At 55.7% G+C, this 14,508-nt stretch overlaps 1 protein-coding gene across 10 annotated transcripts in view; it reads left to right on the plus strand.

Annotated features, from left to right (window-relative positions):
* Positions 1–14,508, plus strand: part of EPS15L1 (epidermal growth factor receptor pathway substrate 15 like 1) — a 105,213-nt gene that overhangs the window by 74,424 nt on the left and 16,281 nt on the right. For 4 of the 10 annotated variants that reach the window (XM_070792600.1, XM_070792599.1, XM_070792602.1 and 1 more), the window contains 4 exons: positions 2,999–3,059; positions 4,053–4,135; positions 10,019–10,151; positions 12,459–12,506. In XM_070792600.1, the coding sequence (XP_070648701.1) occupies positions 2,999–3,059; positions 4,053–4,135; positions 10,019–10,151; positions 12,459–12,506 (325 nt within the window). The remainder of the gene's footprint in view (positions 1–2,998; positions 3,060–4,052; positions 4,136–10,018; positions 10,152–12,458; positions 12,507–14,508) is intronic. The other 6 variants (XM_070792601.1, XM_070792607.1, XM_070792603.1 and 3 more) reach the window with 3 other exon arrangements.

Below are 14,508 nucleotides of genomic sequence, written 5' to 3' on the forward strand. Positions count from 1 at the left end.
TGGTATAGGATGAGATGGTTAGAGAGCATCACAGACTCAATGGACATGAATTTGAGCAAACTCTGGGAGATAGTGAAGGACAGAGAAGCCTGGCATGCTACAGTCTATGGGGTCGCAGCAAGTTGGACAAAAGTTAGTGACTGAACAACAGCAACAAACAACGCAATGTAAAATGTGAAAACCTTGCCACCATGTAGATCCATTTATCCACCCCCCCCCAACAGCAGTGTCTCTGTTACAGTTGTCTTAAGAATGTAACATGTCTAAATGTATTAAATGTCTTAAGACAGTATTATAATTTTTGCTTTAATCCACTGTATCAGTTTTAAACCAGTTTTACAGTCAGTTTTAAACCTGTCAGTTCTAAAGGAAATCAGTCCTGATTATTCATTGGAAGGACTGATCCTGAAACTGAAACTCCAACACTTTGGCCACCCGATGCAAAGAACTGACTCATTGGAAAAGACCCTGATGCTGGGAAAGATTGAAGGCAGGAGGAGAAGGAGACGACAGAGGATGAGATGGTTGGATGGCATCGCCGACTCTATGGACGTGAGTTTGAGCAAGCTCTGGGAGTTGGTGATGGACAGGGAAGCCTGCTGTGCTGCGGTCCATGCAGTCACAAAGACTCGGACACGACTGAGCAACTGAACTAAACTGATCAGTTTTAAAGAGGAAGAAAGTAGTTGTTACTTTCACCGTATAGTCACCATTTCTCAAGTTCTTCATCCCTTTCTCAAGATCTGGTTTTGCCTCCTTCAGCCTGAAGAGCTCACATTAGCCCTTGTATGCAGGGCTGCTTTGTTGCCGTCCTTGAGTGTATTTGTGGCCAATCTAGTATCATTTTTCCTTTTGGTTCTTGTAGGATGTTGTCCTGTTATCTTCTAGTCTCTGATGTTCTTAATGAAAAGTTGCCAGCCTCTCATGTAGTTGTTCCCTGCATGTAACATGTTCCTTTGTCTGGTTGTTTTAAAGAACCTCTCTTTATCTTTGCTTTTCAGTAGTTTATGTAGGGTCTGGATATACTTTTCTTTTTATATATATATATATATTTACATCTATAAATTAGGTCTTTCACCAAATTTGGTATGTTTTCAGCCAGTATTTCTTCGAAAAAATTTTTCTTTTTTATTCTCTCTCTTTGTGGGATTCTAGTTACACAGGTGTTAATATTGTCCTCAAAGTTCCCTGAGGCCCTGTTTTTCTTTTTTTTTTCTCTTTTTTTCCATCCGATTATGTAATTTCTACTGATTTATCTCAGCTTCAGTCCCATTTTTGTCCTTTGCTGGCTAGCTAATCTACTGACGCTTTTATTCTGGGTACTGTAGTTTACAGTTTTAGAATGTCCATGTTTCATCTGTGTAGTTTCCACTTCTCTACTAAGATCTCCTATCTTGTCGTTCATCTGAAGTGTATTTTCCTTTATCTCATTAAGCCCAGTCACTGCTGCTGTAAAGTCATTCTCATCTGAGAATTCCAGTATCTGGGTCATCTTTAGATTGTCTCCACTGATTATCTTTTTCCCTTGAGAATCACATTTTTCTTGTTCTCTGTATTTTGAATAACTTAGAGATATATCCCGTGCATTGTGCGTACTCTGTTGTGGAGACTTGATTCTGTTGCATTCTTCCAAAGAGTGTGGATGGTTTTGTTTCAGCAGGCAGCTAACTGGTGAGACTCACACTGTAGTCTCTCCCTGTCTGGCCTGTGGTTTCATTCCTGTGGCCTTAGCTATAGGCTGCTCTGAGTCTGCCCACCCACACACAGTGTAGGGGTCAGCCTGAGATCTGGGCGGAGCTTATCATGGAATTTGGGACTCCCATTCTCTGCCTCTCCTTTCTAGACCCCACATCCCGCCCCCTCTTTTTAAGCTTTGGAAAAAATAGTCTTTTAATAACTGTTTTATCACCATGTTAAGTCATGCAGTTACAAGGTAGTTAGAAATTTCTGAAAGGATATTATTGTTAAAAAAAAAAAGAAAAGTTCATTCTTAAATAAATAATATCCAGCACTTCACTGGGACACTGCTGTTCAGAAGGCCCTGGCCAGATAACTCCCCAATAAAACGCAGCCTCAGGTTGTTTGCAGCCACCTGGGGATGAAGCCATGTGCAGAAGACGAGGCTTCTAAACGAGGACACCAAGTCGGGGCACGTCGGGGCCGCTGGCAATACTCAGCACCGCCGGCCAGACTCTAGAGAAGGAGTGCAAGCAGGTTTCTTTCTGGGACACTCTACTTGAATTATTGTTCAATTAGTCAACACAATAGATCTTCATAAGAGAACAGTTGATTAACATGGTAAGGATGTTACTTAATATTCTTTGGATTATATGTTGTAATTATGGTCAGTAAATTCCAACAGTCTTAACAAAAATAGCCTGCCTCATTTGCAGGTATGAAGACAGCTTAATTCTCCACTGGGCTTTTTGTTTTTTGCTGGGCCACATCCCTTTTTCATGGCTGTGGCTGTCCTGGGATTCTCGCGTCTGAGCTTCAGTGCAGAAGGACAGTGAGTTTTCTTTTGGAGTCCGTAGCCTCTCAATATTCTCAGACTGTAGCTATCAAGACGGAAAACCTGGGAGTTCCCTGGTGGTCTGGTGGTTAGGATTCAGTATTTTCACGGCTGCGGCCGGGGTTAAGTCCCTGGTCAGGGAGCTGAGCTCCCACAAGCTGAGCAGTGGGCCAAGATGAAACAAAGCCTGGAAAGCTCAGCCTGTGCTGTGTGTTTACTGCCAAATTTCAGTCCTCTTCCCAAGTCTTGCTGCTTTGATTCACTTCTATGTCTTCAGGTGATTGCTTTTTTTTTTTTCCCCCAGTCCAGGGTATTTGTTGGTATTACATGCAGGAGTGGTTGGTCTGTTGGACTCTGCCAGGATTTGGTTTAAATCACTGTGTCCTCCCCATGGCTGGGGCAGATATCCAGAGAGTTTGTGGTTGAATGAATGGGTGATGGGCACAGGAACTGCTTTTCACTCTCTCCTCTGTCCTTTTCATTCAGCTCGACCCCTTTGAATCCAGCGATCCGTTTTCATCCTCCACTGTCTCCTCAAAAGGATCAGGTGAGACCAATGGCTGCTTTTACTTCTCACTCGTCCCTGGGCAGTAGAATGGCCCACCTGTTTCCAAAGCTGGTGCGTCCTCAGCGTTTGTGTGGTTAGTAAGTAGCACCCAGATCCTCACCCGAGGCAGTGGCCCACGCCACGGCCCTCGTCTTCCTGAGCGGGAGCTGGCATCTGCTGGGAAGGAAGCTTGGCTGTAGGGATTAATTCGGTAATAACACTAACGTATTAGTTACTTTTTACTCGGTCTTTCTTATGAATGTTTGGTTTGTATGTTTGGCTTTTTTTCCTAAATAAATCCAAAGGTCTGTTGAGGCTTGTCCTATGGGCGCTGGGTTTGAGGGACCCTCCCTTCACAGCACAAAACCCTTAGGTGCCGCTAAGGGAGGGGAGTGTTTGCGGATTGCACCCCCGCCCCACCTTGCCTGTGGGAACAGGCCCCACTTGGTACTGCCACCTTGCCTAGCATCTTGGCTTGTTAGTTACAGAGCTTGACTTCATAGGTGGGCTTGTGGGCTACTCCAGGAAAATCACACCACCCACCAAAGGAAAAATCTCAGCAGAAATCTCTATCCACAGATGATGTCCCCACATGAGCCGTGTGGGCGGCAGTCCCTTCCCTCTCACTCCCCCTTCCTGGTCCAGAAGGACAGACACCAGGCCCTGTCTGTCCTTCCATGGGGGCCTTGTCACTCCTTCCATGAGTGTGAACGATGCTGGCTGGCAGCCCAGCCACAGGGCTGAGTGCCCCTAGCTCGCGTGGCCGCAAACTGTCTGGCTGAGCCGCACCAACCACAAGCCAGAGTGGGCCGGGCGGGGCGGGGGGGGGCTCCTGGTTGAGAACCTGCACCAGAGTCACCACCCCACAAGCAGATGTGACCACCCTGGCTGTGCTCTGGTGCCGTGGGGAACTGGGAGGCGACGCGTGGGCTGGCCCCACGAGGCGTGCTCCTGAGCGCGCCGTGACTCTGCCTCTCCCGGTGCTGCTTGCAGGTCCCTTCGGAGCCCTGGACCCCTTCGGAAGCGGGTCCTTCAGTAGTGCTGAGGGCTTTGCCGACTTCAGCCAGATGTCCAAGGTAAAGCTCTCGCGTGGAGCCCCTGTGCCTCTGCTGGTGTCCGTGTGCTGCGGTCGCGGTCGTGGTCTTGTGGCTGCCGGGCATGGTAGTTTCATGCCACGTATGTATTTCCTTGGCACCTGTCGAACTCTGAAATGCAGAATGCATGCTCACGTGACGTCGTGAGTGCACAGACAGGGTCTGGAAGGTGTCCATGGCTGTGGCTGGACCCATTTCCTTTCCTCCAAGTGGTGCTGCCAGAGCCCTGAGTCCCCCCCTGCCCAAGCATAGGTGCGAGGGGCTCCCTCCTGCCCTCGCTGGTGTCTCACGACCTCAGGTGATAAAGTCTCCCAATGGCCAAACAAAGCAAGAAGGTGTTGGGCACAGGGGCCAGGCCTGGCGTGCAGCCTGCGAGGCCAGAACAGGGGGCCACGGGCCCACACGCAGGAGATGTGTCTGGAGCTGCCTGTGGGCAGAACCTGAGAAGAATGTGGAAAGCGAGGGCTGGGCTCAGTCGGTGAATAAATACGCGGGTGAGAAGTGAGCTGTTCAGGAAGGCCCCCAAGTCACTCCTGTTCTGCCTGGGCGGTGTGTGCGTGGCCGTAATTACCTGAACTGACTGTAAATGTAGCCCCACACGTGGTGTGATCACACTGTCGAGAGGGGCTCGAAGGAGGTGTGCCTGGAGAGTTAAATCTTTACATAGCAAGAAGTCCGTCGGTAGAGATTGTCCAAAACAGAGCAAGCGATGAGAGTAGAAGCCCATGACTCTGAGGTACATTCCAGAAGAAACTGCTGAGATGTTGAAAACGTTGGCCGTGGGGAGTTGATTTGCAGCTCCTGTTCTCCGTCCTAACCTTTAGCATCCCTTGGTTTCGACTGCGAGCCCGGGTTAACAGGAGTTTAGCGAAGCGTTCGGTGTATGTGTCTTGGCCTCGTCAGGAGGGTGGGGTCCCCTCAAGGATACAGAACCGGGTGCAGCACAGCCTGTTGAAGCCCCCGTGTTCTCCACTTACTCCTCCGGTTTTTTCCAGCCACCTGCTCCCGTCCAGGTGGCCCGGGCTCCATGGCCACTGGGGCACTGGTGACCACATGCAGATACAGTTCCTGTCCCTGATCTTGCCGCTTAGCTGGAGGGTCGGGGGGTGGCTGGAGAACGAACACTGGAGCGTGTGGGAACAGGCACCCACAGCCTGGAGTCCCGTACCTCCCCTGACCTTGCACCCCACATGCCAGCTCCTCAGAGGGGCATCCCTCCTGCTTCACTCAGCCTGAGGGGCGCACGGCTGTCTGGGTGCTGAGCGCTTGTGGTTAGCAACATGTGATTGTGGCATGTGGCTTCCAAGAAACGTTTGAGGTTTTGTTCAGGTTTTCAGAGAAGCGCGTGAGTGTAAACTGTCGAGGTAGCAAATCTAAGTCCTGGCTGGAGGCAGAGCATCTGTTTGCCCATTGGCTGCCGTGGGAGGGAGCCTGGGGGTGCCAGGGTTTCCGTCCTGTCTCCTTCCAGCGCCTGGAGGGAGTCACCCTCCTGTGGGAACTGGGACGCTTGTGTTCTGGGATCGGCCAGAAGGGACCAGAGCCCGAGATGTGCCTTCGTGTTCACCTGTCACTGTGTGGCTGTTACATGCACTCCCCTAGTGGAGCTGTGTGTCCTTGGCTTATGTCCCTGCTTAGCGGGCGGGAAACTATCCCCTGAAATGAAGAAACCTCTGCCACGTGGGGGCGGCAGTCTCCAGGGAAGGGGCTCACGCTGTGATCTCAACCCAGCACGAGTGGGCCCTCTCCCCCAGAGGCAGGGGAATGAGGTCGAGCAGTGCCCCCGAGCTGGGACCAGGGGACAAGGACGAGGCGTGAGCCAACCCTCTGTATCAGGGAGCGGTGGAGGCTGTGTGGAGTGGCCGCCTGGCGGGACCCGAGCCGCCGCCTCCAGGCAGCACCCACCTGCGTCTCTGCTAGCTGCAGAGGCGACCCCGAGCCAGGCACTTCAGAGCCTGGCCCTTCCCTCTTGGCGCGCGTTCTAACCTACAGTTGCGTTTTCCCTCTTTTATTCCACTTTCCCTCTCCTTGATCTCGTGTCCCGGATCAGGCCACACACACGTGCACTTGTGACTTCAGAGCCAGCGCCCCTTCCTGTTGGTGGCATTGGGCGGGACAGGGCTGGCTGGGGCCGTGGAAAGTTTGTCCAGTTCTCCGTTGTTTTGTTTCCACGATCCCATCAGCTCCTGATCTCATGCCGCTTGCCCAGCTCAGTTCAGCGCCCTAACCTCATAGGTCTCTGTTTTTCCCTTTTGGTTCCCTTTCTGTTTTTCAAGAACAACATTGTGTGTATAAATAAAATGCCAAAGGAAATGAAAGTAAAGTGGCAAGAAGGTGTTTTTTTTAAGTGCTTGGGGGGTGTGTGTGTGTGTGTGTGTGTGTGTGTGTTTTGAACATCGCTGTCTCTTCTCCACCTGAGTGGGGTGGGGAGGCCGTGCGGGCTGGCGCCCTTCCTTAACTTCACCCAAAGCTGGAGTGTGCCCCCGCTGCCCGGCAGTGCTGGAGGAGAGAGTGCCAGCCAACAGTCCGATCCCCTGGCCTCCTCTGGGAGTTGCTCTGGGCCTGTACCCTTAGTTGAGGTCCCCTCGTACCTGAGGCGGTTTTTCTAGGCAGTATTACCTTGCGTTAAGAACACTTTCCCCAAAATAGATCTCAGAAAGCATCTGAGAATAAAAACAAGACTCCAACTTAATTATTTCACCCCTCCCACCCTAGGATTTTTTTTAAAAAAGCCAGCTATGAAATACTTGACTGCCCTTTGTCAGCCCATTTTCAGTTGTTTTTCAAGCATGCATTTCTATTTAGGGCTTTTTTTTTTAAGTTGAGAGTCATTTGTTTTAAGTCAGTTTTTTAAACTGTAAACCTTTTAGAGCTGCGTCTTGTATAGTAGCTTTTTTGTCTGTGTGTTTTCCTTTTTTTTTTTTCTGTTTTTGGAGCACACTTCACTATAGCCTAGCCAGAGAGCCCCTACCGGCTTTACTGAAACCCTTCTAAAAATAGCAACTTTCCCTGAAGCTGCAGCCTGAGTAGGAACCAGTCAGGTCCCAGAGGAGGCTTCTTGGGAAACTTCAAGTCATGAAAGTCAGGATTCGGAAATGACGCAGGCTTTTTGGTGTCAGAAGTGATAAAACTCCCTGCTGTGGGCGAACTCTTTCTCCTTGGAGCGGGTCCACCAGCCACGCGGTGGGTTTAGACAGATCGGGGCGGGGGGGTGTGCGGAGGGTCAGCTTGGCCCACGGTGTGCCCAGCCAGCCGGGAGGCTCAGTGCAGCTCGCGCTCGGGTGCGGTGCACAGGCCAGGTGGACGAGGGCCTCACCATGCTCCATGCAGCTCTGGGGGCGGGGGCTCTGCACCCAGAGGCTCCCAGGTGTCCCTCTGCACCCCTTCCCCAGAGCTGGCGCACACCCAGCTCCCAGGACAAGAACGGGTCCACGCAGGGGCCTTGGGAGCTGGTCACGCCCCCTGTTTGCCAAGAAATTGATTTTGGTTCTTGCCTGCTCGTCTCAGGTTGTGGCAAGCGTGGAGAGAGCTGTCAACCCAGGGCGTGTCCTGGGAACAGCAAAAGCAGAAGCAGCGCGCGCTCTCATCTCCTCAGCGGCTGCTCCATCTTCTTTCCCAAACAGCAGACCCTAACCCATTCACTTCAGAGCTGAGCTGCAGGTCCACGCTGCACCTTGGCTCTCCGGCTTGCTCAGTCTGGGAAGGGCTCTGTGGATGACAGGAAACAGCAGAAACACAGTGTCGGTGGCCAGCGGGCATTTGCAGATTCTTGCGGGCATCCAGGGGAATCCTAGTCACATCCACATCCTCGGCATGATTCTGCTTGCGCTGTCTCTGCTGATGTGGTTCAGGTGCCGGGTGGAGCCGCTTATGCACTCCTTTCGACTTCTCGCCCAGCCCTGCGAGCGCGGGCCAGTCATGATGGTCATTTCACAGAAGAGGAAACAGAGGCACGGAGCCGGGACCGGGGCCTCCAGGTCCCACCCTGAGGTGCTGTGCTGTCAGCAGGCCATGTCTCCTCCCAGTTCCTTAGCTTCCCTGCCTGTGAGATGGAAGGGGTGGCCAGAGGACTCTGTCCCCAGGCCGGTGGGACGATGTGGTGAGACCAGCACAGAGTGGACGTCTCCTACCCTGGGGCCTTCTGAGGTTCTGGGGGAGGAACTGGGGTTCCCAGCGGTCCTGGCTAAGGGTGCCGCCGCCCTCTCCAGGCCCCCTCCTTATCTCTGTGGACCAGCCGCCTCTCTCCCACCTGAAACGAGTATCTGGGACTAGGTACGAGGGACAGGGGTGGCCGCATCTGTGTCCCCGTGACCACGACCCTGTGACTGATGCCCGCCCTTCTCCCCACTGCTCCATCCACGTGTGGGAACCAGGTGCCTAGGGAAGTCCCCAAAGTGGGCTCTCCTATCCCTCGGCCAGCCCCTCCCCCCGCACTGGGGAGAGCATTGCAAGCGCCCCTCCTTGCGCCGCTGCGTGCCCACCGTGCGTCTCCTTTCCTTTGCTCTCTTGAGGATCATATCAGCGCTTTCACTCCAGTGTCCACTGCTTCCCTTTGTGTCCAACAGCTCTGAGTCTCCTCTCTACTGTTCCCTAGTTCTTTTCTGTGTGAGTGAACACGATCCCCCACCCATAGAGAGAGCGGTCTCCCTTCGGGGCGCCACTGGTCCTCTGCGCTCATCTGTCCGTCAGTGGAGGTTTGTCGTGCCCAGCGCCGTGCTGGGGCTTCAGGAGAGGGAGCCCATATAGACGAGTCCTTGCCCGCTGCGGGCAGGTGTGCGCCCTATCGGTGCCTCTTGCCTTTCAGGCCACTCAATTAAGACAGGAGGGTCCTGGCTGCCTGACCCTGGCGTGATAAGCTGTGTCCTGTCAGCTCCCCCTAGGACATCTGAGCCGGTCCAGGAAGGTGTGGCAGGGAGGGGTCTGGGGGTGGCAGTGAGCTCCAGCCCGTCTCTGAGAAGGAGCACGGGCTCGGTGGATGGGAAGGGCTGAGCGCCCCGAATCAGGGACCCTGTATGTATGGAGGCCTAGGGATGGGGCACTCGGGGCTCCAGGCATCAGAGAATTGCCAAGAGAGGGCCCACTGCTGGGGTGAGGCCAAAGCATTGCGCAGTGAGGGGTTGGGGGGCTATGAGGAAGGCCCAGTGTGCCTTGAGGAGTACTGGGAGTTGCCTTTAAGCTTCAGGGCCTGGCCACGCTCCTGCCTGCCCATCTTCCTGCCTCCCTGCCCACCTGCTGTGTTTACCTTCCCTCCTGCCTTCCTGCCCACCCATCCCTCCAGGCATCTCTCTGTGGCTGGTGTGATGTGGTCCGATTTGGGTGTGAGATGGTAGATATCTGGGGGGAGCGGGGCGTGGGTGAGACTAGGGCTGGAGGAAGCCCGTGGAGGGTCCAGGCCAGAGGCGACAAGAGCCCATCAGAGGTGGCAGTGGCTGTGCCAGTGTGGGTGGGGTGGGCTCCAGCTTGAGTCCCTGGGGGGGCAGCTCAGTGGCACAGAGAGGGTCTGGTGCCACTCTGACTGAGTGCCTGACGCTGACCGAAGGGAGAGGGGTGGGACACGTCTCTGAAGTGTGAGCAGGAAGCCCCGATACCCCCAGGCGGGTGGCAGGGAACAGCTCCCCACCCCCACGCCCCACCGCATGACATTAGCCCATCAAGGCGGTGGGTGTTCCTGCTTGCTCCTTGTGTCTGCCAGCTGCCCCCTTGTGGGCCAGAGGACGCCGTCTGTCGAGGGTGGAGGAAAGCAGGGGGCTGGCGAGCAGCCCTCGGGCCGAGCGGGGGCCGTGCCGCACAGCGCGGAGGGCTCAGTGGGCGTCCCTGCCTCCATGTTAATGATTGTTTCTGCCTCTCTTTTCGTGTCCTCTCTTGCAGCCCCCAACTTCTGGGCCTTTCACCTCCTCCTTTGGAGGGGCAGGATTCTCAGATGACCCCTTTAAAAGTAAACAGGACACTCCCGCTGTGCCTCCGAAGAAACCTGCTCCTCCGCGGCCTAAACCGCCGAGCGGTCAGTACGCTTCCTTCTCTTGAAGCTTCCTGCCCACCGTCGCTGGGCGGCGGGGGATGGCGGGCCCCTCCGCTCACCAGCCCAGAGGGTCCGTGTTCGGAGCCAGAGGGGCTCCCCTCTGCCCGTCACATGGCTCTGCGCACCCCATGTGCCTGGAAGCGCCTCCGGTCCCTTCTATCCTCGCCTCGTCCTGTGGGCCCCTGGGCTCTGGGCTCTGTGTGGGGCTACAGAGTGGTCTTCAGAGGCCGGGGGCTAAGAACCCTCCTGGCGGTTGGCAGAGCTGCTGCGTGGCCCCTGGCTCAGCATGCAGTTGTGGCTCCTCCGACCTCCCCACCCCTACCGAGCTCTTTCCCAGGTTGGCTCAGGGGGGGCCCAGGGCTGGGGGCGGCGGAAGCAGTGGCTGAAGCCACTTCATCCATCCTGTGCCTCCACATTGGTTCAGGACTTGGGGAGGGGTGGGGCTCTTCCTTGGTCATGTTTAACGTGAGAGGAGCCACATGGCTTGGGGCTCCCTTGCCCTCTGCTCCTGCCCCAGCATCTAGGCAGATAGCTCTGAACAGGGGGCTTCCTGCAGCCCTTCCTTCTCCTGGTTATGGGATGTTGCTGGCTTCTCGCAGCATTGAGCCCTCTGAGGGTGCCAAGGATGGTTAGCTCATGCAGGGTACCTGTCTTGGGTGATGGCGATGGTTCAACAGGCCAGGTTATCAGACTTAAAAGCAGGAAGCTGTTGCTCCCAGTGGCAGAAGGATTCACTGCAGTTCCCCAATCGTTAGTCTGTTCCCCCTTTGTGGTCTGCTCTGGTTCCCCAGCAGAATCCCCTGTGCTGTCCCTAAACTGTAGCTCATAGAAGAACCGCGCCTTCCTGCGGTCGTGCCTTCTTCTCACGGCCTCCTCTCCTGGTCCTTTCTGTTGGAAGGTGACTCTCTCCTTCCCACCTGAGTGCACCCTGCCCCTGCAGTCAGCCCCCAGGGCCTCCGCCCGCACCCTGAGGTCACTAGGTACAGGGGGTCATGAGTTCAAGGATGGCCAGCCTTCCTACACCCGTCACTAGAACCTCACAGAGGGGAAGCCGTTTAAAAACGCACCCTCCCCACTCCTGTCGCCTGCTGGCAGGGCCTTGTCTCAGGAGGACAGGCCCTCCGCCCACAGTGCCCAGTTTGGCCTCCTTGTGGATGGGACACGAGAGAAAGCACGCCCAGTGGGTGGGGTGAATTTATGACAGATTTTCTAGAAACCATGCTTCAAAGGCATTCACCCTGAAACGGGGTGGGGAGTTGAGGGGGAAGCAAGAACTGTGAAGGAATTCCCTGCGTCTGCGAGAAGCCGCTTACACCTTAGAGGCTGTGACCCTCGAGGGACGCTGGCTGGTCTCCTGACGCAGTGGCGTTGGGCCTTCTCTATCAGAAAGACGGGAGCCATAGCAAACCTGTGCACGCAGTGACACGCTGCACGTGTGCACGCACACGCTCTCACACAGTGCCTGCACGCGCCTGTGCACACATGCACACACACACCCGGCAGCTCAGCATCTGTTGGGCCTCGTGGAGGAGCTGCTCTCCTCGCTGGCTGCGGCAGGCGCCGAGCTTCGTTCTCAGGGTTTCTTGGAAACATTCATCTCAGCCTCCTCCCCTTCCCTGAACCAGCGCGGGGGTGCCTTTGAAGTCGCCCTCGGCTGGCACCTCCCCTTGTGTCTCCCTCAGTGAGTCTCCCCACCCACCGCGGCTTCTGCTCTCAGTGTGCCGTGGACTTGGAAAGCAGAGCCCGCTGGAGCCGCAGCTCAGCTCCTGGGGGCTGGCTCCAGGGCTCAGGCTTTTCAGAGCCCTATCCGTGTCGGGGGAAGTCTGGGCGTGTAACCCGGGGGTCTCAGGCCGCCTCTGCTCGTCGTGGCTTTGGCCTGCTGCACCCTTGCTGAGCCACAGCTGGCCAGGTGCCCCAAGTATCCTCTTCACATCATGACCCTCAGGGTGCAAGGTCACGACTATAAGCCCACCAGATTCTGGCAAGACCCGCAAGACTGGACAGGCACCATGATGCTGTCTTATCAGAACTGGAGAGGGAAGGGAGAGGTTCACGTGGGCGCCCGAGGTCACACAGCAAGGGTGGGCAGCAGGGCCAGCCCTACACCTGGTGACCCCCACCCCCTCCCAGGCCTCCCGCTCCCCCACGCCCCCAAGCTGTATTGAGAACCACGCCACGAGCTTTGGGTGCTCTGGACAGCAGCCAGCCTGTGTGCAGTGCTGCACCTGTGAGCGGCCACTCTGTGCCCGCATGAGGCCTAAACATCTTTCGTCTGATTCTCTTACCTAGAAGCAGTGGCTGAACAGGAAACCCCCGCGCTGTACACGTTGCTGGGTGGTAGGTACACGCTGTGTGGTGGGTGCTGTGAGAGCACTTTCAGCGGTGCTTCTGCTGTGATTCCACACTAACCTGTAACAACCGGAGACTGCCGGCTGCGTCGATGCCCCGCGAGGGCCGCCCGACCCAGCAGGCGTCATTGAGCAGGGTGGATGTTGGTGGCGGGCATGCACTTGTCCTCTCCAGGCTACTTCCCCGATTGGGGGATTGGAGCCCAGCCGTGTGCACGGCCCTCTTCTCCCCTGTCTACGTCACAGGGAGCAAGGCCTCTTCAATTGGAGCCACCTGGCCGTGTCTGCTTATTAGCAAGACAGGTCAGCAGATGAGAGTCAGAAAATCCCGCTTGGAATGTTTGTTACGGAAGCTTCGGGCTCAGCTCTCGCTCTCTTGGCTCCTGCGATGGGAAGCAGCCAAGGGGATGTCCACGGCTGGTGGTGGTTGTCTTTGTGAGGAATCAGAGTCCAGCAGTTGGCGAGTGAGGGCTTCTTGCTGATCCAGCCCTTTCGTGCTTGGAGGGGCCACGTGGCCAGCGCGTGAACGTGCCGTGTTGTCACGGTCAAGGGCCACCGGACGTGTGGGGGTGTTGGTCCGGGGAGGGCGAGCAGGGAGGGGCTGAGGCGGGTCCCCTGCTCCCGAGGCCGGGTGGCCTTGGCGGCGGAGCCATGACCCCTTCCTTCATGGAGGTAGGTGAGCAGACAGTCCAGCCAGCCGGGTGACTGTGGCTTTTCTTACATACACAGCTTCATACCCACACTCCAGAAACCATGAGGAAGGAGCAGGCTCACCTTCACCACTCTGTATGGGAAATGGGTCTGATTGAGCACACGCCCACTCGAGGCTCACCTGGAGGGGACCCAGAGCTTCTGGAACCCCACCAGGTCTTTGTGTCTGGAGTCAGCTCCGACGTGTGAGGCCAGGAGAGGCGAGTCTGATGCTGCCTCCCTCAGGCATCTGGGTCCCCTGTCCTGCTAGCATCCCAGGAGGATGCTTGATCAGACTGGTTGCACGTTCTGGCTGCTTCCGTTTCCCGGAGGGGCTCTGGGCAAGTGTCTTAACCTTGCCGAGCCTGTTTCCCCACCTGAACTCGGGCGCACCTGTGGCCTAGCGTGTGGCCTCTCTGGTAAGTGCCTTGCACAGCTGATGAGCGTCATGACGAGTGTGGTGTGTACCCACCAACCCGGCCCTGGGATACAGGGACCAGGACTCAGGGCCCTCCTTCCCCGGGGAAAGACAGAGGCTGGGCCTGAGGCTGTCATATGCGTACAGGGAGTTCTCAAGGGATCCTTTTCCCCCATGAGTTGGCAGTTTAGCAGAAATCTTTGCAGCCGAAAAAAAATAGCGTGGGTAGTTGAACTTCAAAGAGGGCTCCAGGGTCCTCTCTGGCAAAGCTCAGCTGTCGTCACTCGTGTGGGACCAGGTGGATGTTTGGGTCTGAGTTAACTCCTGGCTTTGGGGATGCCAGCCTTATGCCCCAGAGGCTGCAGTGTTCACAGCCTGTGGGAGCTGAGTTTTGGTTGCATCTTTAAGTTTGATGAAAGATTAGCTGACATGAGATCAACACACAGCGTCAGCCTGTGGAGTCACGATGGGGATCCCACCAGCCGGGAGCCTCACCAGGGTTCTCTGGGAAAGAGTTCTGGCATCCGAGGCGCATGACTGGAGCAGCCCTCAGGCCGGCCATCTGCTCTGACCCAGGCCAGAAAGCTTTGCTCGAGAACCTTTGAGAATCACCCTCTGGGGCAGTGCATGGCGCTCTGGAGTTGGCACTGAGTTCTCTGAGCCCAGGGGTGTTTTCTAGAAAGGTCTATCAAGGTATGCAGTAACAAGCAGGTGTCTGTTTGGGTAGAGACTTGGTTTCTTCTAGGCAGATGCAAAACAGACCACTCTGGCAGCCGCCGAAACCTGTCAGTTAGAATTAGCGCTGGTACACCTCCCCCAGGTAAACAGCGGTGTGCTCTCTGCAACGGACCGGAGATCGAGATCAGTCAGAACTCACCGCCGA

The sequence above is a fragment of the Bos indicus genome, chromosome 7, assembly GCF_029378745.1.
Source record: "Bos indicus isolate NIAB-ARS_2022 breed Sahiwal x Tharparkar chromosome 7, NIAB-ARS_B.indTharparkar_mat_pri_1.0, whole genome shotgun sequence".
NCBI lineage: Eukaryota > Metazoa > Chordata > Mammalia > Artiodactyla > Bovidae > Bos > Bos indicus.